Source organism: Anomaloglossus baeobatrachus, chromosome 7 (genome assembly GCF_048569485.1).
Source record: "Anomaloglossus baeobatrachus isolate aAnoBae1 chromosome 7, aAnoBae1.hap1, whole genome shotgun sequence".
Lineage (NCBI taxonomy): Eukaryota > Metazoa > Chordata > Amphibia > Anura > Aromobatidae > Anomaloglossus > Anomaloglossus baeobatrachus.
The window spans coordinates 176,379,679-176,403,582 of NC_134359.1; the positions used below are offsets into that span (position 1 = coordinate 176,379,679).

The 23,904-nt window shown below is 48.3% G+C and overlaps 1 protein-coding gene across 2 annotated transcripts in view; it reads right to left on the reverse strand.

Annotated features, from left to right (window-relative positions):
• Positions 1–574: 574 nt before the first annotated feature.
• Positions 575–23,904, reverse strand: part of FBXL18 (F-box and leucine rich repeat protein 18) — a 124,726-nt gene continuing 101,396 nt past the window's right edge. For both annotated transcript variants that reach the window (XM_075319046.1, XM_075319045.1), the window contains 2 exons: positions 22,527–22,745; positions 575–1,672 (listed from right to left, as the gene is read on the reverse strand). In XM_075319046.1, the coding sequence (XP_075175161.1) occupies positions 1,516–1,672; positions 22,527–22,745 (376 nt within the window). In that variant the 3' untranslated portion in view covers positions 575–1,515. The remainder of the gene's footprint in view (positions 1,673–22,526; positions 22,746–23,904) is intronic.

Here is a 23,904-nt window from a genome sequence, read left to right on the forward strand (position 1 = left end):
TGCTGCTCCGGCAGTACCTCGTTTGCAGGCCGTGTTCCTGCCTTGCTGCTCCGGCAGTACCCCCATCAACAGGCCGTGTTCCTGTCCCAGGTGAGCTCCTCAAGTCTCCATTGGACTCACCTGGTTATTGAAAGCACACGTGCGTGGGCACCTCTGTGCTTCCCCGTGCAACAGGTACACCGAGCCGTGAGATCTGTGCCATACAACCCTCACGGGTTAGGGCAGATCGGTGTACATAGATCGTCTGTGACATTCCAGACGATCGCTAGCAGCAACCCGCTCACTCTTCACCCACCATAGCGGCGGTCCCTTACACCGCACAGTGGACCTTGACCGGCGGAAGCAGTCCATTTCCCATCTTGGCACGCTTCCCCGGGTCCCCCTCGTAACATATACCCACATCCATCCTGCTCATATACCCCCATCCATCCTGCTCATATACCAGCATCCTGCTCATATACCAGCATCCTTCTCATATACCCCCATCCATCCTGCTAATATACCCCCATCCATCCTGCTAATATACCCCCATCCTGCTATATACCCCCCCCATCCTGCTAATAATATACCCCCATCCCTGCTCATAATATACCCTCATCCTGCTCATAATATACCCCCATCCTGGTATATGGCCTGTATCCTATGGCACAGAAAAAAAAATAAACGTTTATACTCACCTTTCCTCACTCCCTGCAGCACCGATCATCTTCCTGTCTCAGCTGCAGCGCCGCTGAGTGGAGCAGTCACCGTTGTCTGCAGCATCGCGATGTCTTCCTGTCTGTGCCTGTCAGCTGATCTGTGTGGACACTAGCGGCGCACACAGCGATGACGTCATCGCTGTGCTCACCGCTGTCTACACAGATCAGCTGACTGGCACAGACAGGAAGACATTGCGATGCTGCAGGGGGACAGCTGCACACACGATGACGGGTGAGTACACTGATTCACAGCACCCCGCGCTGATAATGATGCACGGAGGGCAGTGAATACAGCCGCACATGATCACTCCAGGCTGTAGTTGCCAGGGGTGATCAAGCGCGCACCTCCCCGCTCACCTGTCAGTGCCGGCTTCACCACTGAGAGATGGGCGTGCATATGTAATGAGCGGGCCCACGTGGTCACGGCAGGCGCTGCTACAGCCTGCTCGTGCCCCCGATGACCCGCTCCACCCTCATTCCCCGCAGCCACATTCAGACCATAAGACGCACCCCCCACTTTCCTCCAACATTTGGGGGGAAAAAAGTGCGTCTTATGGTCCGAAAAATACGGTACTCTGTAGCATTAATATAATACTATACAGTTGTGGCTGTAATATTTACAAATAGCATACAAAATCACTGCATGATCATGAATCTTCTAATTCACAAATAAGGAACTACTGTTCTAAAAGAAAATGTGACATATAAGAGAAACAGAACTTGTTTTAGGAGTAATATACTAATAGTTTATTATGTACAATACAAATAATGGTAATTGATGACTTATTCATCTGATTCTTTCTGTAGTTTAAGAAATTTAGCACCATAGATTTGGAGGCTCCTCTGCTACTCTACTTTTAAATAAAGTTATTTCATCCAGATGCATCAAGGGAACATCTCTGATCACCTCAGCCAAATTCTCATGAAGCAAGGGGAAGATGGTGGTGTTCAATGCTGGTCGTTCTACAGAAAACCTTAAAATATAAAATATAAATTATTATTACTAGACAGACAAGGTTATGATATCACAATATTACACAAGACAAAACGTAAAATAAGTTGTATCTCTAGACATTGTATTGTGGACTGCCATATAATATTAAATCAAATGGGCAGAAGATTGAACAGATATACAGTGGGTATGGAAAGTATTCATACCACTTTAAATTTTTCATTCTGTTTCATTGCAGCCATTTGATAAATTCAAAAAGTTCATTTTTTTTCTCAGTAATGTAAACTCTGCACCCCATCTTGACAGAAAAAACAGAAATGTAGAAATTTTTGCACATTTTTTTAAACAAGAAAAACAAATATCACATGGTCATGAGTATTTAGACCCTTTGTTCAGACACTCATATTTAAATCACATGCTGTCCATTTCCTTGTGAACCTCCTTGAGATGGTTCTACTCCTTCATTGGAGTCCAGCTGTGTTTAAGTAAACTGATAGGACTTGATTTGGAAAGGCACACACGTCTATATAATATCTCACAGCGAGGCTGGTTTCAGATGTCCGTGTTTAACACGGATGCCACACGTACTCATGTTATTCTATACTGGTACTCACATGGCTGTGTTTTCACACAAACCGTGTGACCCCTCGTGGCCTCGCACGCACACACAGACATTTCCGTTATTTCCCCAGCAGCACGGGTGTCACACGGATCGCACACTGATGTGATCCTTGTGATATCAGTGTGACACGTACCGGAGTAAACACCTGTCTTAATAAAAAGATTTTCTATATTCAGCTGCCTGACCGCCATTCATTATACTCAGTGAATATTCACTCCACTGAGGAGCTGGAAGCCGAAGCAGAGCTGGGGACTTCAGTGCAGGGGACCGCATCGCTGAAGACAGGCGAGTTTCCAGCAGTGTGTGTGTTCAATATATACATGCATGTGCGCTGTGTGTGTATTTGCTCGGTGTATCCATGTGTGTCTGCTCTGTGTGTATACATGTGTGTGTGTGTGTGTGTGTGTGTGTGTGTGTGTGTGTGTGTAGTGAGGACCTTGAGGACCTTGAAGCAGGAGCATCGCGGGGACTCATTAGGGTTCCCAATGAACTATGATGAACCCATGAAGTCAACGTCCTGACACCCGCTGTAGCCTGGGTGTCGCAGGGGTGTCATCAGGATGTCATCAGAGTTCATTGGGAACTCCAATGACCTCCTGGACATCACTGCACACACTGCTTTGTGAATACTCACCTGTCCCCGCGATGCTGTCCTCGGCGGTGCTGTACCCAGCGCTGTCCCCACGATGCTCCTGCTTCCAGGTCCTGAGTGCGGTGAATAATCAATGAATATAATGAGCGGGGGTCAGAAGTAGGAGGCAGAAGAGCCGAAGAACACAGCGCTGGATACAGGTGAATATAAAATATCTTTTCATTTCACAGACACGTGTTTACTCCGGTATCTGTCACGTATGCAAACACGGATGTCACACGTGTGACACACGTATGACCATAACCATGAGTGTGACTTGTACCTGATTAAACACGGACGTCTGAAACCGGCATGAATGTCAGACCAAATGAGAATCATTAGGTCAAAGGAACTGTCCAAGAAGCTCAGAGACAGAATTGTGGCAGGGCACAGATCTAGCCAAGGTTACAAAAGAATTTCTGCAGTACTCAAGGTTCCTAAGAGCACAGGGGCCTCTACAATCCATAAATGGAAGAAGTTTGGGACCACCATAACTCATCCTAAACCTGGTCGTCCAGTCACACTGAGCAATTGTGGGAGAAGAGCCATGGTGAGAGTGGTAAAGAAGAACCCAAAGATCACTGTGGCTGAGCTGCAGAGATGCAGTAGGGAGATTGGAGAAAGTTCCACAAAGTCAACTATCACTGCAGCTCTCCACCAGTTGGACCTTTATGGCAGAGTGACCAGATGGAAGCCTCTCCTCAGTACAAGATATATGAAAGCGCGCATAGAGTTTGCAAAAAAACACATGAAGGACTCAGAGACTATGAGAAATAAAATTTCTCTGGTCTGATGAGATGAAGATAGACCTTTTTGGTAATAATTCTAAGTGGCATGTGTGGAGAAAACCAGGCACTGCTCATCACCTTCTCAATACAATCCAAACAGTGAAACATGGTGGTGGCAGCATCATGCTATGGGAGAGTTTTTCAGCAGCAGGAACAGGACGACTGGTTGCAATTGAAGGAAAGATGAATGCGGCCAAGTATAGAGATATCCTGGAAGAAAACCTTTTCCAGAGTGCTCTTGACCTCAGACTTGGCCAAAGGTTCACCTTCAAACAAGACAATGACCCTAAGCACACAGCTAAAATAACAAAGGAGTGGCTTCAGAACAACTCTGTGACCATTCTTGACTGGCCCAGCCAGAGCCCTGACCTAAACCCAATTCTGGAGAGACTTTAATATGGCTATCCACCAACGTTCACCATCCAACCTGACGGAACAGGAGAATATCTGCAAGGAAGAATGGCAGAAGATCCCCAAATCCAGGTGTGAAAAACTTGTTGCATCATTCCCAAGAAGACTCATGGCTGTACTAGCTCAAAAGAGTGCTTCAACTCAATACTGAGCAAAGGGTCTGAATACTTATGACCATGTGATATTTCATTTTTCTTGTTTAATAAATTTGCAAAAATTTTTCCATTTGTTTTTTTTTCTGTCAAGATGGGGTGCAGAGTGTACATTAATAAGAAAAAAAATGAACTTTTTTGAATTTACCAAATGGCTGTAATGAAACAAAGTGTGAAAAATTTAAAAGGATTCCCATTGTATTTCAAGGGAATCTGTCACGTCCGATAACGCTATTACCTTTAGATATAGGGCTAATCTTCAGCTTCATGGTATTATGAAGGTACCCAGCCGCTGTACTTAAAGTATGGCTTCCAGGAAAAAATGGACTTTACCTCTGGGAGCCGTCGGGTTTCAGTAGCTAAGCCTGGAGCAATTATAGTCACTTCTCACAGCTCTAAGAGCTGCTGCTACACACACGCTCCAGCACTGCTTGACAGCCAGCTCTACAGTGAAGCACAGTGACAGGGTTACAGCTGCCACTGTCAGTGCTGTTAGTGGTGACTAAGTGCTCCGGGCACACCTACATGCGTGAAAGCTGAAGGCTCTCAGCACAAGTAAACTTCATTTTGTCCTAGTAGCTATAGCTTTAGTAGAGCAACTGGGCACCTGGATAACGCTATTAACTTCCATTTTAGCCATATATATACACAGGTTAATAGCATTATAAGACTTGACAGGTTCCCTTTAACTTGCAAAATAAATTTAGTGTATTTTTTTTGCTCTATTTGTTTTTCTGTCAATATCCAGCAACCTAAAATCTGCCAAGTCATCATCTACCAGGTCCCACTGACAGTTTAATCAAATATACCAAAAGGGCCCAAAATCCTCACTTTAATGAGTATTCAAAGCTAACATTTTATTTACTATAATATTTGGATACGTAGGTTAAAATTGTGCTGTACTGGGTGTGGTTTAAAATTCACTGATTTATATTCAGTTCTTTTGTAACTGTTTTGATAATATGAGTGAGCAGATATCCAAAATAACTGCTTTAAGTTTCCTATATAACAAAACAGGACAGCATCTGCAGGGGAATAAAGCAGAATGGGGAAGGCAGTGGAGTCTTGCTGGTCCCATAACCCCAAAGCTGATTGATCAAAACCATCCTCTGATAAGTGATCAGCTCTCCAGGTTTATGACCAGCTTCCCTGAATACACTGCATAGCAGTGAAACAAATTGGAAAGGACATGTTTGGAGCCTTTAACACTTTCATTGGTTGTCCTGTGTTGTATTATAAGAAATATAGAGCAGTTGTTCTGCACATTTGCTTGATGATACTATTATGAATACAGCGCCAATAGTACCGACAGAGCTATAAATCATTGAAAAATGTAACAAAAATCAAAAAATGCATCTTATTCTCAGCGATGCGCATAAAGCATAAAATCTTTTTTTACTGAATACTGAGTAAAAACATGCTGCAACAGAGTATCATTATAAAATAAGGTGCAGAGCCTATGCGATTAAAGCACCATTCCAGCGGGGGGGGGTTTCAGCGCAGGAGTAGTGCTTTACATCTAAGCCACCTGCCCCCTGTCATATACTCATCTTCTGGCGGTGTCACCTTTTACCTATGCCGCTCTAGTCCAGCAGCTCCACCTTGTGATAATAACTTCTGACTGTCTAGAAGTCAGAAGTTACGTCACAAGGTCTGAATGCATCTCTGAGAGCATGAACGAGGCTCTCATAAAGATGCATTGAAAAGCAACCGCCAAGGTGCTCCATGAAACAATGGAGCACGCTGTCACAAATTGCCGGAGCCCAACTCAGCAGCAGTGATAGAGGATGAAGCCGCCGGAAAGCGAATATCAGACAACTTTCAGGGGGAGTTCCATTTAAAGCACCACTCCAGCAGTGCAATAAAAAAAAACAAAAAAAAAACTGCTGGAGTGGTGCTTTAAGAATGGGTTCACCATTTGAAACACATAGGCTCCGTACCGCTTTTCGTGATGTTATTCTGTTACATGCTTTTACTCATATACTCAAAAAAGAATCTTTTCTGCTTTCTCCATGTGGCTGGACTGAAGATGCATTTTTGTTAGAATGCATGGTCCATACCTTGGAATGAGCCTAACTACAGCCGGTGAGCGGGTACACCTCGGCTGCTATCAAACTTCTCTTACATACCTCTCCATGTTTCAGTGTATCTAATGGCACAAGACAGGGGAGTCCCCTCTCCCCTCTCTTGTTCACAACATGTATTGAACCCTGGCGGCTATGATTCGACAGAACCCTAATATCTCGGGCACAGACATTAGGGATAAGGTATTAAAAATCTCTATTTGTGGATGTTTTGCTAACGCTCACAACCCTCCCTAACCTTTTAGATACACTTAAAGAATAGGGGGCTTCTCTCTGTGTATAAGATAAATGCCTCTAAAATGGAAGCTCTATGTAGGAGGAAGACGAACACTATTAAATACATGTGGGTTAATTTATCCTCCTCATAGGATAGCCTCTATAAAAGCAATTTTCCCTCATTATTTAGGCAACTACAGTAAAGGACTTACTGACTAAATGGGAACCTCTTACAATATTAACAGGATGTATAGCATCTATAAAAATAACTCTCCTACCTAAATTATTTATTATTTTGAGACCCTCCCAGTTAAAATTCCTTTTGGGGAGCTTAAATCTATACAGGCTGCCATAATGAGATTTGGAACTAGCTGTAGTACCCGGGCATTGCCCGAGATAGTAACTGTCTCTCTCCCCCAGGGCTGTCTCTCTCCCCCAGGGCTGTCTCTTTGCCCGGCATTGACAGCTGTCAATTTGCCTCCAACACTTTTCGTTTCACTTTTTCCTTATTATGTAGATTAAATTGATTGGTAAATTGGAATGCGCGGATTTAAAATTTCACCTCACAACATAGCCTATGATGCTCTCAGGGTCCAGACGTATGAGTGTGCAAAATTTTGTGGCTGTAGCTGCGATGGTGCAGATGCCAATCCCGGACATACACACATACATACATACAGAGTACACACACACACACACACACATATACACATATACACACACACACACACACACACAGCTTTATATATTAGATGACAAGCGTTATAGAATCTCTAAACAAATTCTCACCACTCACAGACTACAAGGCGGTCTTTCAGTTCCAGATGTCAAAGTATTACTGAGATGTTCACCTTAAGAGGATTACTTCCTGGGCTTTAGTGTGGGCATATAATAAATGGACAGAGACTGAAAAGCTTTGGATAGCACCTGTCCGCCCAAACTCTGTAATATGGACAACTTGCCAGTCTAAAGGCCCTGTCACACACAGAGATAAATCTTTGGCAGATCTGTGGTTGCAGTGAAATCATGGACATATTGTTCCATTTGTACACAGCCACAAACCTGGCACTGATTGTCGACAATTTCACTGCAACCACAGATCTGCCGCAGATTTATCTTTGTGTGTGACAGGGCCTTAAGTTAACTACATCTCTTAAGACCCATGCAGTTTACAAGCGAACTATGGCACACGTATGAAATGTTTTGGATTGGCTTCAGCCAACTCCCCCGATGATATCTTTCATCTATCAACCCTTAATCCCAAATGGCATAGAATTCAACATTGTTCACCTGTGGATCTCAGCAGGTCTTTTTAGATATGCGAATGTGGTGGACAAGAACACAACTGAAAATACATTCATTTGATTTTCTTAAATCCAACATCTCCATATGCAACCGCAAGTTCTTCCAATATATTCAGATACAACATTTAGCACTATTGCTTTATGGTTCATGGAGAGTTTCTCAGCCAACTGAATTGAAAAGCTTTGTAGGAAAGGCCTGTCAACGAAAGGGTTAATATCAGATATCTATAGATTAATTTCCCTCAAGCTGATCCTTTTAATAAAAAAAACCTTTCATATGTGTCGCTAGGTGGGAGTCTTTCCTGAAGAGGGAGCTCCCCCCCAGACATGGCAATATATTTGGGATAAGGCAGCTAAAACCTCCATATGTACCTCATATAAGGAAAATCAATATAAGACCATGATGTTTTGGTATCATACCCAAAAGTTCCTAAATAAATTTAATCCTCAACTCCCAAGTGTATGCTGGCATTGTACCGTGTTTCCCCGAAAGTAGGACCCCCCCGAAAGTAAGGCAGGGTGGGGGTTTCGGGGGGGTCCGCCAATGTAGGGCACCCCCCGATTGTAAGGCAGGGTAGCGGGGGGGCCCGGGGAATGTAAGGCCGCCTATGGGTGGTGGTCGCGGCGTAATGTAAGGCCGCATATGGGTGGGGTCACTGGGGACAGTATGGCCGCATATGGGTGGGGTCCCTGGGGAAAGTACAGGAACTTACCGCTGCCGCTGTTCCCTCGCTCCATCAACGCCCTTCCTGCTCGATGCTGATTGGCCGATCAACCTGTTCGTCACAGGCTCCCTGCAGGCCATCAGCTCGAGCTGTGATTGGCCAGTCAGCCGGCTTGCAGCTGATTGGCCGAATCAGCCGCGACGTCACCGCCTGCAGGCTCGCTCCGATTGGTCCAGCGTCCCCAGCATCCGAATCGTCAGTCCGGCACCGCAGAGGAGATCGAAACAGAAGGAAAGTAACGGTAAGTTCCGAAACTCTCTCTCTGTGTGTGTGTGTGTGTACGGTATGTGTACGGTATGTGTATGGGTGCCGTATGGGGCTGTATGTGTCAGTGTGTGTGTACGGTACCGGTACGATATGTGTGTGGGTGCCGTGTGGGGCTGTACCGGTACCGTATGTGTCAGTGTGTGTGGTGGCAGAGTGGGGGGCAGAACCACTGTATGGGGAGGCTGCAGGGGGGAGGATGGGGTGGATGCCGGACTGTGAAACAATGGGGAGGCTGCAGGGGGGAGGATGGGGTGGATGCCGGACTGTGAAACAATGGGGAGGCTGCAGGGGGGAGGATGGGGTGGATGCCGGACTGTGAAACAATGGGGAGGCTGCAGGGGGAAGGATGGGGTGGATGCCGGACTGTGAAACAATGGGGAGGCTGCAGGGGGGAGGATGGGGTGGATGCCGGACTGTGAAACAATGGGGAGGCTGCAGGGGGGAGGATGGGGTGGATGCCGGACCGTGAAACAATGGGGAGGCTGCAGGGGGGAGGATGGGGTGGATGCCGGACTGTGAAACAATGGGGAGGCTGCAGGGGATGTTGTTGAAAATTGTTTTTTTTTTTCCAATGTAAGGCCTCCCCCGAAAGTAAAGCAGGGTGGAACTTTTGGGGGTAAAATTAATGTAAGACAGGGCCTTACTTTCGGGGAAACACGGTAGTTTGTCACTTGGGTCACACTTTCACATATTTTGGACCTGCCCCAGGCTGTACGAGTTTTGGACTTCAGTGAAAAGGCTGATACAAGCGGTTCTTTTTGAGGAGGTGGGGCTTGATCCAGCAATCTACCTTCTTAATGTCACTCCTAAAGGGTTGGGGAACAATTCAACTAAACTGTTACTATACCGTCTAACAGGAGCCAGATGCATGAATGCTCTCCATTGGAAAAAGTCCAATCCCTTGCCCCATCGGGACTTACTAACCAGGATTTCGGACATTCGCAGAATGGAATATTTGACGTCACTGCTGAATGCTACAGTTGATCGTTTTGAAAGTACCTGGACTCCCTGGGATTATGGTTGGGCCCAATTCAATAGTTAGGTTTGACAGCCTTTGTCGCCCCGCCCCCTCCTTTCTTTATCTCTAGTGTGTCAGTCCTCTGTCTTTGTCTGTCAATTTTTAGTTTGATATCTTAAAGCTTAATTGTTAAAAAAAAAAAAAAAAAAAAAGATGTATTAAGGCCCTGTAGTCATTTAGCTTCACAAGTCTATAGTTGCTACAATGATATGCAGTTAATTCAGGAGCCGCTGGAGGGTCTTCTTGCATTTACCGTATATACTTTTTTTTTTTTTTTAGCATACGATTGCGTTGGGCTTATGTTGACTGATATAATCTGCTGAACTTTATATAATTCAATAAAAACTACAGTTCTAAAAAGAAAATAAAAATTGTTAAATGAGAGCAGCCTCTCTGCAGAGTGTTGCAAGTGAGTATTAGGCTGCTGCAGGAGTTGAGGAGCTGATTGAGAAACTGCAGGTGTCTTAGGCTGCTTTCACACCTCCGTTTTTTCCTGTGCGGCACAATCCGGCACTTTGCAGGAAAATCGCAACTGGTTTTTTTTGCTGCCGGTTGCGATTTTCCTGCATAGACTTTAATTAGTGCCGCATTGTGCCGCATGGCCTTGCGTTCCGTCCGGTTTTTGCCGCATGCAGCAGATTTAGCCGATGCGGCGGCCGGATGGAACGTTGCCTGGCACGTTTTTTCATGCGGCAAAAAAAAACCGCATTTTTCAATGCATGCCTATGGCGGCCGGATGCGGCAATAACCGCATCCGGCCGCCGCATGCGGTTTTTGCCACTACGCATGCTCAGTAGCATGCCGCAAGCGGCAAAAACCGGACTGGCCGCAAAGGAAAAACTTATGCAAAGGATGCGGTGTTTTCACCGCATCCGTTGCATAGCTTGCACAGCTGGATTGAGCCGCAGAGCTCAAGCCGGATGTGTGAAAGTAGCCTAAAACAGTGAGTCCACACAGGCTATGAAATCCTGCACAGCTTGAACAAGCTTGCACTAACCCTCAGCAAGTTGCAAAACAAGTTCATGCAAATCGCCTGTATTACACGAGAGGGTGCTGTAGCCACTGCACCTTTGTGATCCATGGTCTTGGTATTCTGTTATGGGCTCACCTTGGGAGGTGGATCCTCTACACCCAGGTCTAGGTGGGAACATGGATCCCAGTTGGTGGGTGCAGCAAAAAGGCATGTAGGGAGTGAGGAGAAAGCACTGGAGGCTGCAGGCAGACAGGCCACTGGAAGACAGTTATGGTGCTGGTAATAGAAGCACTGGAGGCTACAGGCAGACAGTACACCTGAAAGCAGGCATGGAGCAGGCACTAGAAATACTAAAAGGTCGAAGGCAGACAGGATACCGGAAAGCAGGTACTATGACCTGTAGGCAGACAGCAAAAAGTGGAACCGGAATGGAGCAGGTAGTGGTGCACCGTAAAACTAAGAGTCTTATTACCAAAAGTATGTGTTTTGGTGGGTGTGAGGCAAATCCCGGGATATGAAGATGAATTATGACTTCCAGTCATAATCGCTCATCACTCCCTGGCAGTGCCCCCTCCCTTCTTGTTCTCAATGTCCAGCATCTGTGAAGGTGTCACACCTCCAACAGCCATCTCCTGTGATATGGAGATGAGATGATGTGGGAACAATGGACACAGGATGACTCCCTGCCATGACCCTGTGGTAGGAGCTGCTATCTCATTAGCAAGCTTGGAAGTATCCAGACAGAACGACTCCAGTAAAAAATGGTTCATATCTCGCAAGCCATATTTCCGATAAATATGGCAACCATAAAAATGGTGTCTCCGCATGCGGACGATGCTGGCACACCCTTTTTATGGGAGCGGGAGCTTGGGAAGTACCCCAGGCGTGATATCAGCCAATGGGGAACTAGTAGGCAAGTCATGAAACCTCTCATTCTGTAGCTAAATTCATAACTGTCACAATGAGAGCATTGGCGTCCGCCTACGACGCTCCCAGGCAAAGTTATGGCCATATTCCATGTTGTGGATTTTGTCCATAACTACAGCCAGGGGTGGAGCAGTGCTCCCTCTGAGGTCACGAAGGTAGGAGGGGACCTGGATTTGCCCAGGTTGATAACCCTACTTCGGCCATTTTCCAGTGTTCTTTCGCTGGGGGTCACGTGCAGGAAACATCTGTGGGAGTTCCTAGAAACCTGGTCTACAGCGCCCCCCTGTGGCCAGACGCACAAGGTAACTGATTGAATTGCATACCTGTTTGTAAATCATGCTTTATCTGTAACTGTACTCTGACATATGTATATTCTGTAGATCTCCTATTGTATATATTGTAGTTCTAGTGTGGCTTTAGGCTGATTAAATTATATAATTAATCTTGGGCTGTTCTGTTATCTCGATCTTGAATCCCACGTCTGTGTGTTCGGCTAATAGTTACCGTAAATCGGTTGGTGGCAGCGAGTTTGTGCCAAGGATTATTGTGGGGAGGCCAGTGAGATTCGGGGAGGTTTTATATATTCCGCCCGCGGAGGTCGGGGGAATATATACCCTACTCTCACCGGGGACCCTTCAATAATCGGCATAAGTAGTATAGCGGCCTCCTTGCTTATCGTCGGGCAATTCCATAATTGGCCTGACTATAAGAGGGGCGCTAGAGAGCGCATCACGTGCTCTGTCTGTCGGTCGGGAGGTATAAAGGAGGGGTGACCCCCCACTTGTTACACCCCGATTGTGACGTACTGGTAGCCAGCGCGGGGGGATTTCTGAGTGACCCCCCCGGTGGTTTGTGACATATTGGTGGCATAGCGGTGGGATCGAGATAATAGTGTGTGTGAGTGTGAGACCCATACTCCCAGACACTAAAGACTGCCTGCAGCAGCTGTGGCTGCTGGGGTCTTCAGACTAGCTCAACACTAGAGTGTCAGAGTGCAGATACTGTAAGGTGTGTGGAGGCATCAGGTGTCAGTTCTGTGTCAGTGACCAAAAGTCTGCAAGAATGGCTGAGAGCACCAGGAGCAAAGCCAAAGGAATGGCCAATGCTAAAGCCAGAGACGATGAGGAGGTTGTCCACGAGCCCTCCAGGAGCTCGACGCCAGAGAACAGCTCTGCAGAGGACATTGCACAACCTGGCACTGCTGGACAAGATGAGGAGGAGCTCGCCCAAGGGTCCTCAACGAGCCAGATGCCAGTCCTCCGCTCTGAAATGGACAGTGAATCACCAGGCTCCGCAGCGGGCCGCAGATCACCACGTGCCATTCCACCGAGCCTGGGAGGCTCGGATAGCCTTCTTCAAATGGCTATGGCCCTTCTCCAGGCTGGAGACCAGAAGGGCTACAAGGAACTCCTGGCAGAGCGCAGGGCAGAGCGGCAGGCAGCGCGTGATGCTGAGGCTGCGGAGCGGCAAGCAGCGCGTGAAGAGCGCCAGGCAGAGCGTGAGGCTGCGGAGCGACAGGCAGACCGTGACTACCAGCTGCATCTAGCCAAGCTCCAGCCCTCATCAGCCACACGTGACCTTCAAGACACCAAACTTCCAAAGGTCCGTGTTGAGGACTTCCCAGTGCTGGAGAAGGATGGAGACTTGGACTCTTTCTTGACTGCTTTTGAACGGACTTGCTTGCAGCACCATCTGGACAAGGACCAGTGGGCCAAATACCTGACCCCCCGTTTAAGGGGTAAGGCCCTGGAAATCCTTGGGGACTTGCCTGCTGAGGCAGATCAGGGCTACGACACCATCAAGCGGGCCCTGATCCAACAGTACAACCTCACTCCGGAGTCCTACCGCAAGAAGTTCCGGACCCTGCAGAAGGGACCAAAGGACTCCTGGGCTGACCACCGGCGGGCACTGGCCCGAGCTGCCGACCACTGGACCCAAGGCCTGCAGCTTTCCACCGGACCAGAGATCCTGGACTTGGTCATCACGGAGCAACTCTTGTGGAACTGCCCTGAGGATCTCCGCCAGTTCATCCGAGACCAGAAGCCAAAGGGGTCCACGGCTACAGCTGCCCTGGCCGATGACTACACCAACAATCGGGCTCCTGAGGCCAGGAGAGCAGCCACCAGCAGCACCTGGAGAGGGGGTAAGATGAACTCTGCGACTGCCCCACCTGCCCCTAGACTGCAGGGGGTGTCCCCCTCAACTCCCCTCTCCAGGCCCGTGGCAGAACCAAGACGGTGCCACCAGTGCAACCTACCTGGACACTTCAAGGCCATGTGCCCTCAGCGTCCCAAGGCCCCGGCTCCGTCCCCGTCCCAAGGGCCGCCCAAGGTGTATTGTGTGGGTGGGGGTGGTGGTAGGTCCCTGGACAGCTTCCAACCTGTCACCGTCGGCCGGTCTGTGACCATGGGACTGCGAGACAGCGCCTCGGAGGTGACTCTGGTGCGGCCTGAGATGGTGTCCCCCCAAGACTTGATCCCTGGAAAAACCCTCGCTGTCTCCGGGATTGGAGGCATTGACCCGGCGCTGCCTGTTGCTGACATTTATGTGGACTGGGGCGCAGGGCGAGGGGTGAGGGAGGTGGGGGTAACTGATCGGATCCCCGCAAACGTGCTACTTGGGACAGATTTGGGGCAGATAACCTCCCAGTTTGGGCCCCAACCAAGGGCTGAACCTTCAGCCAGTACTGACATGCCTCCGGACAATGTTAATGTGTTATCTATGAATGATGTAAGGGAGGAGGGAGTGAACTCTGATATTTCTGCTTGCACAGACACCATAGACACACACACAGCTGCAGCTGTGACAGGGGAGGGGGTCAGAGAAAGGTGTGACAATGCCTCTACAAGTAATCAGCCTGTGAGCTGGGATCTGTTGCCCTCTGCAGGGATAAGCAGAGAGCAGGGTGCTGCAGGGGGAGGACCAGTGTGTGGGGTGGGGGCTACCACAGCAAATGTGGGGTCCCCAGAGATTTCACAGCGGGGTTCTGTTGCTGCAGGAGGGGAACAGGCAGGTGAGATTGGGGCCGGTCCAGGAGCGGAAGTGCTCCCAGGTAAGATCTCGGTGCATGGTTCCCCCACAACCGGGGTGTCAGGAAGCCAGGTAGGTCTGCCTGAACCGGCGACTTGGTCAGGAACGGAGGGGGAGCAGGCACGACCCACGGTCGCAGCGGCTGTGGACGCTGTCACCCGCAGTGGGAGTGCTGGAAGCCAAGGGGCCTCCCGGAGGTCCGATAGCTCTTCCCCTTCTGACCAAGTGGCAGCCGAGTCAGGTGGAGGCCAGGACACAGGTCCCGGGGTACTGACTGAAGATGTGACAGTCTCGTCGATTCTGGCCACATCTAGTCAGGGGTTTCAGGCAGCGTTAGAAGCTGACGACAGCCTGAAAGCTCTTAAGGAGCAGGCGGCACAGCCTCCCTCGGACTCGGGCCCGGAGCGAGTGGTCTGGGACCAAGGACGGCTGTACCGGGCCACGGTCCAGCAGGGTTCACCGGAGGCGTGGCCCAGGGACCGACAGTTGGTGGTACCCTATCCGTTCCGGACGGAGTTGTTGCGGATCGCACATGAGATTCCGATGGCCGGACACCTAGGGATCGCTAAGACCAAGGCCAGGTTAAACCAGCATTTCTACTGGCCAAAAATGGGGGCCGATGTGGCTGCCTACTGCCGTTCGTGTGAAACCTGTCAGAGAGTGGGGAAGGCGGGGCCACGCCCCAAAGCCCCACTGGTATCTCTGCCCATCATCGATGAGCCTTTCAGGAGGGTGGCTGTGGATCTGGTCGGCCCAATGGCCATCCCCAGCAGCTCCGGGAAACGCTTCATACTGACGGTAGTGGACTATGCCACCCGGTACCCAGAAGCAGTGGCCTTGTCGTCCATTCGGGCTGACAAGGTGGCCACCGCATTGCTGGAGATTTTCTCCCGAGTTGGTTTTCCCCAGGAAATGCTCACTGACCGGGGGACCCAATTCATGTCCCAGCTGATGGAGGCCCTCTGTAAGCAAGTCCAGGTGCGACATCTGGTGGCCAGCCCGTACCATCCACAGACTAATGGCCTGTGCGAGCGGTTTAATGGCACCTTAAAGCAGATGCTTAAGATGTTGGTCGACTCCCATGGGCGTGACTGGGAGCGGTATCTCCCACACCTGTTATTTGCTTACCGGGAGGTTCCACAGGCCTCAACAGGATTCTCACCGTTTGAGCTCCTGTACGGGCGACGTGTGCGGGGCCCCCTGGCTCTGGTGAAAGAGGCTTGGGAAGGGGATTTGGCCACCCCTGGAGTGTCGGTTATCGAGTATGTCATGCGCTTCCGGGACAAAATGCAGGCCTTGACGCAACTGGTACACGACAATATGGCTCAAGCCCAGGCCGATCAGAAGCGTTGGTACGACCAGAACGCTTGTGAGAGGACCTACCAAGTGGGTCAAAAGGTGTGGGTACTGGTCCCCGTACCACAGGACAAGCTTCAGGCAGCCTGGGAAGGCCCATACCTCGTGTACCAGCAGCTCAACCCTGTGACGTACCTGGTCACCCTGGACCCTGCCCGTGGAAGGCGGAAGCCCTTCCATGTGAACATGATGAAGGCACATCATGAGCGGGAGGCATGTGCGCTCCCCGTGTGCAACCTGCCCGAGGAGGGAGAAGCGGAAACCCTCTTGGATATGCTAGCCCAGGTTAGGGCAGGCGGATCCATTGAGGATGTGGAGGTTGGCCACCAGCTCTTGGAGGACCAACGGTCCCAGCTGTGGGCCACCCTACACCCCTTCCGGGGGTTGTTTACCAACCAGCCCGGAAGGACTGACTTGGCTGTCCATCACGTGGACACTGGGGATCATCCCCCGATCCGGCGTTCAGCATATCGGGTTTCCCTGGAGGTGCAGCAACACATGCGCCAGGAGATTGACGAGATGCTGAAGCTGGGGGTGATCCAGGCATCCAACAGCGCTTGGGCCTCGCCTGTAGTCCTCGTCCCTAAGAAGGACCGAACCACTCGGTTCTGCGTGGACTACAGGGGGCTCAATGCTGTCACGGTCGCCGATGCGTACCCAATGCCACGCATCGATGACCTGCTCGATCAGTTGGCCGGGGCTCAGTACCTGACCATCATGGACCTGAGCCGGGGATATTGGCAGATCCCCCTGACTCGCAAGGCCAGGGAACGCTCTGCCTTTATTACCCCATTTGGACTATACGAGTCCACGGTGATGCCATTCGGGATGAGGAATGCCCCTGCCACTTTCCAGCGGATGGTCAACACCCTGCTCAAGGGACTTGAAGGGTACGCGGCCGCGTACCTAGATGACATTGCCGTCTTCAGTCCCACCTGGGAGGACCACCTAGAGCATCTAGCACAGGTGCTCAGGCGGATCCACCGGGCAGGTTTGACCATCAAGCCGGGAAAGTGTCAGCTGGCCATGAGCGAGGTCCAGTACCTCGGTCACCGGGTAGGCGGGAGAACACTGAAGCCCGAGCCTGAGAAAGTGGAGGCCATCGCATCCTGGCCCACCCCCAGGACCAAGAAGCAGGTGATGTCCTTCTTGGGGACCGCTGGGTACTATAGGAGGTTTGTTCCATGCTATAGTAGCCTGGCAAAGCCCTTGACGGACCTCACCAAGAAGAAGCTGCCCTCTGCAGTCGATTGGACAGTGGACTGCGAGACAGCCTTCCGGGCCCTAAAGGACGCCCTGTCCAGCCCGCCCGTGCTACAGGCAGCCGACTTCACGCGGCCGTTTGTAGTACAGACCGACGCCAGTGACTTCGGCCTCGGTGCGGTGCTCAGCCAGGTGGACTCTGCGAGCCAAGAGCACCCAGTCTTGTACCTGAGCAGGAAGCTGTTACCACGGGAAGTGGCCTATTCCACGATGGAGAAGGAGTGCCTGGCCATAGTGTGGGCCCTGCAGCGTCTGCAACCCTATCTATACGGGCGCCACTTCATCGTGGAGACGGACCACAATCCCCTCAGCTGGTTGCACACCGTCTCTGGGACGAATGGGCGATTGTTGCGATGGAGCCTTGCGCTCCAGCAATACAACTTCACCATTCGCCACAAAAGGGGCCGTGACCACGGTAACGCAGACGGGCTGTCCCGACAAGGAGAGGTCGCGGACGGGCGCACGGGGGAACACCGGAGTGTGCTGCCCCCTAGCGCCCTCAAAAGGGGGGGAGGTGTGAGGCAAATCCCGGGATATGAAGATGAATTATGACTTCCAGTCATAATCGCTCATCACTCCCTGGCAGTGCCCCCTCCCTTCTTGTTCTCAATGTCCAGCATCTGTGAAGGTGTCACACCTCCAACAGCCATCTCCTGTGATATGGAGATGAGATGATGTGGGAACAATGGACACAGGATGACTCCCTGCCATGACCCTGTGGTAGGAGCTGCTATCTCATTAGCAAGCTTGGAAGTATCCAGACAGAACGACTCCAGTAAAAAATGGTTCATATCTCGCAAGCCATATTTCCGATAAATATGGCAACCATAAAAATGGTGTCTCCGCATGCGGACGATGCTGGCACACCCTTTTTATGGGAGCGGGAGCTTGGGAAGTACCCCAGGCGTGATATCAGCCAATGGGGAACTAGTAGGCAAGTCATGAAACCTCTCATTCTGTAGCTAAATTCATAACTGTCACAATGAGAGCATTGGCGTCCGCCTACGACGCTCCCAGGCAAAGTTATGGCCATATTCCATGTTGTGGATTTTGTCCATAACTACAGCCAGGGGTGGAGCAGTGCTCCCTTCGAGGTCACGAAGGTAGGAGGGGACCTGGATTTGCCCAGGTTGATAACCCTACTTCGGCCATTTTCCAGTGTTCTTTCGCTGGGGGTCACGTGCAGGAAACATCTGTGGGAGTTCCTAGAAACCTGGTCTACAGCGCCCCCCTGTGGCCAGACGCACAAGGTAACTGATTGAATTGCATACCTGTTTGTAAATCATGCTTTATCTGTAACTGTACTCTGACATATGTATATTCTGTAGATCTCCTATTGTATATATTGTAGTTCTAGTGTGGCTTTAGGCTGATTAAATTATATAATTAATCTTGGGCTGTTCTGTTATCTCGATCTTGAATCCCACGTCTGTGTGTTCGGCTAATAGTTACCGTAAATCGGTTGGTGGCAGCGAGTTTGTGCCAAGGATTATTGTGGGGAGGCCAGTGAGATTCGGGGAGGTTTTATATATTCCGCCCGCGGAGGTCGGGGGAATATATACCCTACTCTCACCGGGGACCCTTCAATAATCGGCATAAGTAGTATAGCGGCCTCCTTGCTTATCGTCGGGCAATTCCATAATTGGCCTGACTATAAGAGGGGCGCTAGAGAGCGCATCACGTGCTCTGTCTGTCGGTCGGGAGGTATAAAGGAGGGGTGACCCCCCACTTGTTACACCCCGATTGTGACGTACTGGTAGCCAGCGCGGGGGGATTTCTGAGTGACCCCCCCGGTGGTTTGTGACAGTGGGCCTTACATAGGCCTAGGCAAACAGTCACATGGGAGCATGCTGGGCCACTTGTAAAACTCTGCACAGAGTACAGCAGAGTTCAACGGCCATAGGGAAATTTGATGAAACCATGCTTAGCCAGGGCAGATGTGTAACAAAAACAAGACAAGGCATCTTGGAGAAATGGTGAACTTGACTTTGGTAGTAGTGCAACCATTATGCCTCAGGAAGACCTGTAACAAAGCCCATAGAGAGCTCCAAAGATCTTGGTGTTGGAAGGGGCTGAGGAGGCTAGAGGCGCCTCATGTTAGAGTTAAAAGTGCGCAAAGGACAAAAAGCCACAAATTCTTTGATGTCCTTTTTCCATTTGGAACACACAAGTATAAAGAGATTCATACCCAAGTGACTGGAAACAAAAAAAAAAAAATGGGCCCAAGGTAAGACTTGGTGGAGTGCTTTTGAGACTAGAGATTATTCTTTAGGTAAAGAGTTTGAAGAAAAGATGTATGCAAACAAATGTTCAGGTTCAATTACATGTGAGGGTGCATCCTTAGATGCATTACATGGACCAAAGAACCTGGACAGGGGGTCAGGCTTGTGGTTTTTCTCAGTAGAACCATAGAGGAGGATGAAGTTAAACTGTGAGAAGAAGAGAAACAATAAAGCTTAAAATAGATTCAACCTATGGGCTGAATGAAGATATTACAGTTTGTTATCCTCTATCATAAATGTTTATTGGGAACTTAGCTCTTTCAAGTAGATATTGCCATTTTTTTACAGCTCGATGTCACCAACAGAATAATTCAATCTGATGGATAGAATCTTCAGGGATGAGTTCTTGATTCAGAGGAATTTTGTGGCAGAACTGCTCCTACACCACATCATTAGTAAAGGCAATTATTTCAAGGTCAACCAGCCTGTTGACATGATGATGATGTAGGACTGGAACAGTGAAAAAAGAAAAATTAAAAAGGGAGCCTGTCATGTCCCCAAATGCTATTAAACTGGAGATACAGGGTTAATCTGCAGCATGTCCCGCTGCCTTACTGAAAGCATAGCTACCAGGAGAAAATTAACTTTATTTTCCATGGGAGTTGCTGGTTGTCAGTGTTGGGGGGGAGCCTAGAGAGGTTTCAGGTACCACTTACAGCATTGTCAACAACTGCTTTAAGCACACTCCGCATTTTGACAGCTTGCACTGTACAGATTCACTGCATAACGAACTGTCAATTAAAGTTTCTGGCTTAGTGCGTACTGTGCGGTGACTGAGGCCGATTCAGGTATGCCTCTAGACACAAAGCTGAAGGGTCCCGAGAAGAATAATAGTTCATTCTCTTCAGCAGTTGCATTTTCAGCAAGACAGCCAGACAGCTTTGTAATGCTACTAATTTGCAGAATAAACCAATATTTGAAAAGTAATAGCAGTTAGGGACTTGACTGTCAGCTTTTAAGGTCTTGTAAGGCTTGCATATTGGACTCCGACCAGTCCTGAGAATCAGCGCTTTTCAACTGAGAGCCATAAGATGGGTACCATTTGAACTGGTGTTAATAATTTTTAAAATTGAGCAATCTTTGAAAAGCTTTAAGACAAGTGGGTTATGGCCAATCCAAAATAGCAGAAACTTTCTTGGACGCATATACAGACCTCCATATAAAACTGTAGAATCGAGAAACGGCAAAAAGATTATTATGAAGAGACTGCAACAAAACAGAGCAGACATTATGCCTATGTGAGTCTAGTTCTTGTCCTAGTCTAGTCTTTATCACTGGACATTGCAATCACTGATTAGTGAAATGCAGTGTTCCTGTGAGTGCCGCTGCTGTCGAGTCTCACATGAAATAAGTAATCGTAGCGTCAGGGGTCATCAGCTGACCCCGTGTTACCATGGCAACACCAAGGCGCCCATGGGTTGGTGCATGGCAGTGGGGAACGGCGTGATCCCCGCAGTGGTAATTTAATCGCGCTGTAAGATTTTGACAGCATGATCTAAGTGGTAAGCAAGTGCGGGTGGATCTCTGATACAGTTACCGGGGGAACACAACTATGTATACCTCTAAGGTTATGAAGGGGTGAAATAATTTAAAAAAATGGTATGCAATCTCCGCCAATTTTGATACCCAGCCATGATAAAGCTGACAGCTGGTATTTTCAGGCTAGGGAGACCCATGGTTTTTTGCCCCCCCACCCTAAAAATAGAAGCCTGCAGCTGCCCAGGATTGTCACATCCAATAGATGTGACAATCAAAGATATTTACCCGGCTCACTCAGGTTGCCCACAGCTGTTGGTTTTACCATGGCTGGGTATCAAATCTGGGGGGGGCCAAATGCCAGTTTAACTTATTTAATTAAATAATTAAAAAAATAAAATAAAAGTGCTCCCTCTTATTTTTATACACAGCCAAGATAAGCACACAAATAGGCCCTGCAGCCGTATACTTTATTTGTGCTGAGTGTCATAATATGGGGGGAAACCTACGCCAATTTTAATTTATTTTTATACCAATATAGACACGCACACAGCGTCTGTGACTGAAAGCAGTCAGACATGCTGTCACAGGGTGGGGGCACGATCTGACTGCAACCAGTCACAGATGCTGGGACAGCTAGTGGGCGAGGGAAGCAGTGGATATGTATGAAGGCTAATGAGCGGCCCCAGAAGTAGTATGAGCGGGCCTAAAAGTAGAGTTAAAGCCGCGCGGGAGGTATAAAGTATAAAGCGACTGCTCTTTTTTTTTTTGAGCTACTCGAATTGCTGGATACAAATAGGTACTCGGGGTTCCCTGAGAACTCCAGGCCCAGGGCATGTGCACAGGTACTTTTGAACACGCGCGGATACAGACATTAACAGTCTGGGTATGCCCATCACTAACCGCAAGATCTTACTAAGAAAGTGCGGGACCTCAGCTCGTTTCTTGCATTAACCAAAGATAAGTAGAGAGGTTGAACAGGAAACATCAAAAGACACAGAGCCAGAAGTGTAGACATAATGATACTGTAGATGTATAGTCAGTTTAGTGCTTGTTTGTTAACTGTACATAAAATATTTTTACGAGTACATTACGGTAAGGTGTAGTGATAATAAAGTGTAACGATACAGTATAGAAGAGCTTCTTAGGCTTTTACTACTGAAGCCTCTCCATACAACAAATGTTGATGCATAGGCTTCACAATTATTCACTGCCAGCATAAGTATGCTGTGATGGCCTGTCAGCCTGTATCTGTATCTATTGCTAGAGGGCAGTGCAAGCATATACCAAATGCTGAATGAGAAAAGATATAAAAAATGTAATAACTTTTTCTTATTAACATACTATATACCTTTTTATTATATCATTCTGAAGGCTCTTACAAGCAGTTAGTGTTTCTCCAGTGAATAGATGACACATGATTAACTCTTGACATTTGTGAATAAATGACATCACAGCATCGGCCTGGAAATTTCCATTTCGAGATATAATACATAAACGTTGAAGGGATGAGCAGTGACTTAGAGCTAGGAAGAACTTGTCATTTGCTGGGAAATATGGCTGTTCCAGTCTAAAAGAGAAGGAAAAAATGTCATTATCACATGACAGCGTTTTGGTCAGTATTTTGCATTAGTGGCTGTTAGCAAAACCCATGTGTGTTTTCAAAACTTGGAAGTACAAATCTTTCCATTAATCTATTTTGGGGGATAATTACATGAGGCAGATTTGAATTTCTGCAACTAAAAATCAGTTCCATTCATCTAAAGGTCATTGTTTTTGCAGTTTGTACCATATAAGGATCTTTCGAGTTGGGTTTCATAATATTTGAAACAAGTTTTAGAACGGTTTACAATAAGTTGTATACTCTTTACAGATGCAAAAAGTAAACTGTCCAAAAAATGATAGATGTTGTGGTTATAAAAAGTCTGAACACTCGTTGAAATGTTACATTTTTGTGTTTTTTTTTTATTGCTATGGTATGTGGAAAAATGAGAAAAGAGTAAAAAAAACCAAACAAACAAAACAAAAACACCACGAAGAATAAAACTCAGAATTTTGTCCATCTTAAGACCATGTGCCCACGGGACAACGTACCGTACCCACGGATTTTGCTGCGGAAAACCTGCGGCTTTATCCGGATTTTCTAGATAAATCCACAGGTTCTAGCAAGTACAGACACTCCCCATGTTATCGTATGGGATTTGGGGAGTGCTGTATAAATCGTGCGGTATGTGCGGCTGCGGAATATGCTGCGGATGTCCCGCAGCCGCACGTAACTGCACGTCAATTATTCATCTGGAAATATCTGCGGAATTCCCGCTCCTCCACTATGGAGATACAGTGCGGGAATTCCGCAGGAATTCTGCAAGAAATTGGCACTGTTTCCGCAGGTTTACCACAACAACGCCGCAGAAATACTGCAGCAATGGATAGCTGCAGATTCCGGGGAGCAGCTGCGGTAAACCTGCGGACAAACCTGCGGAAAAGTCCGCAGGTACATTGTCCCGTGGGCACATAGCCTTAATGTCACCCATAATCTGTACAATTCAAAGGAACAACAAACTTTTTTTTTGGGTGGAAAATAAAAATAAAGAACTAAACTATTGCAGTTGTATAAACATGCACACCCTTAACCCCTTCAGCCCCAAGCCTATTTTGACCCTAAAGACCAGGCCATTTTTTGCAATTTTGACCAGTGTCACTTTATGAGGTTATAACTCGAACGCTTC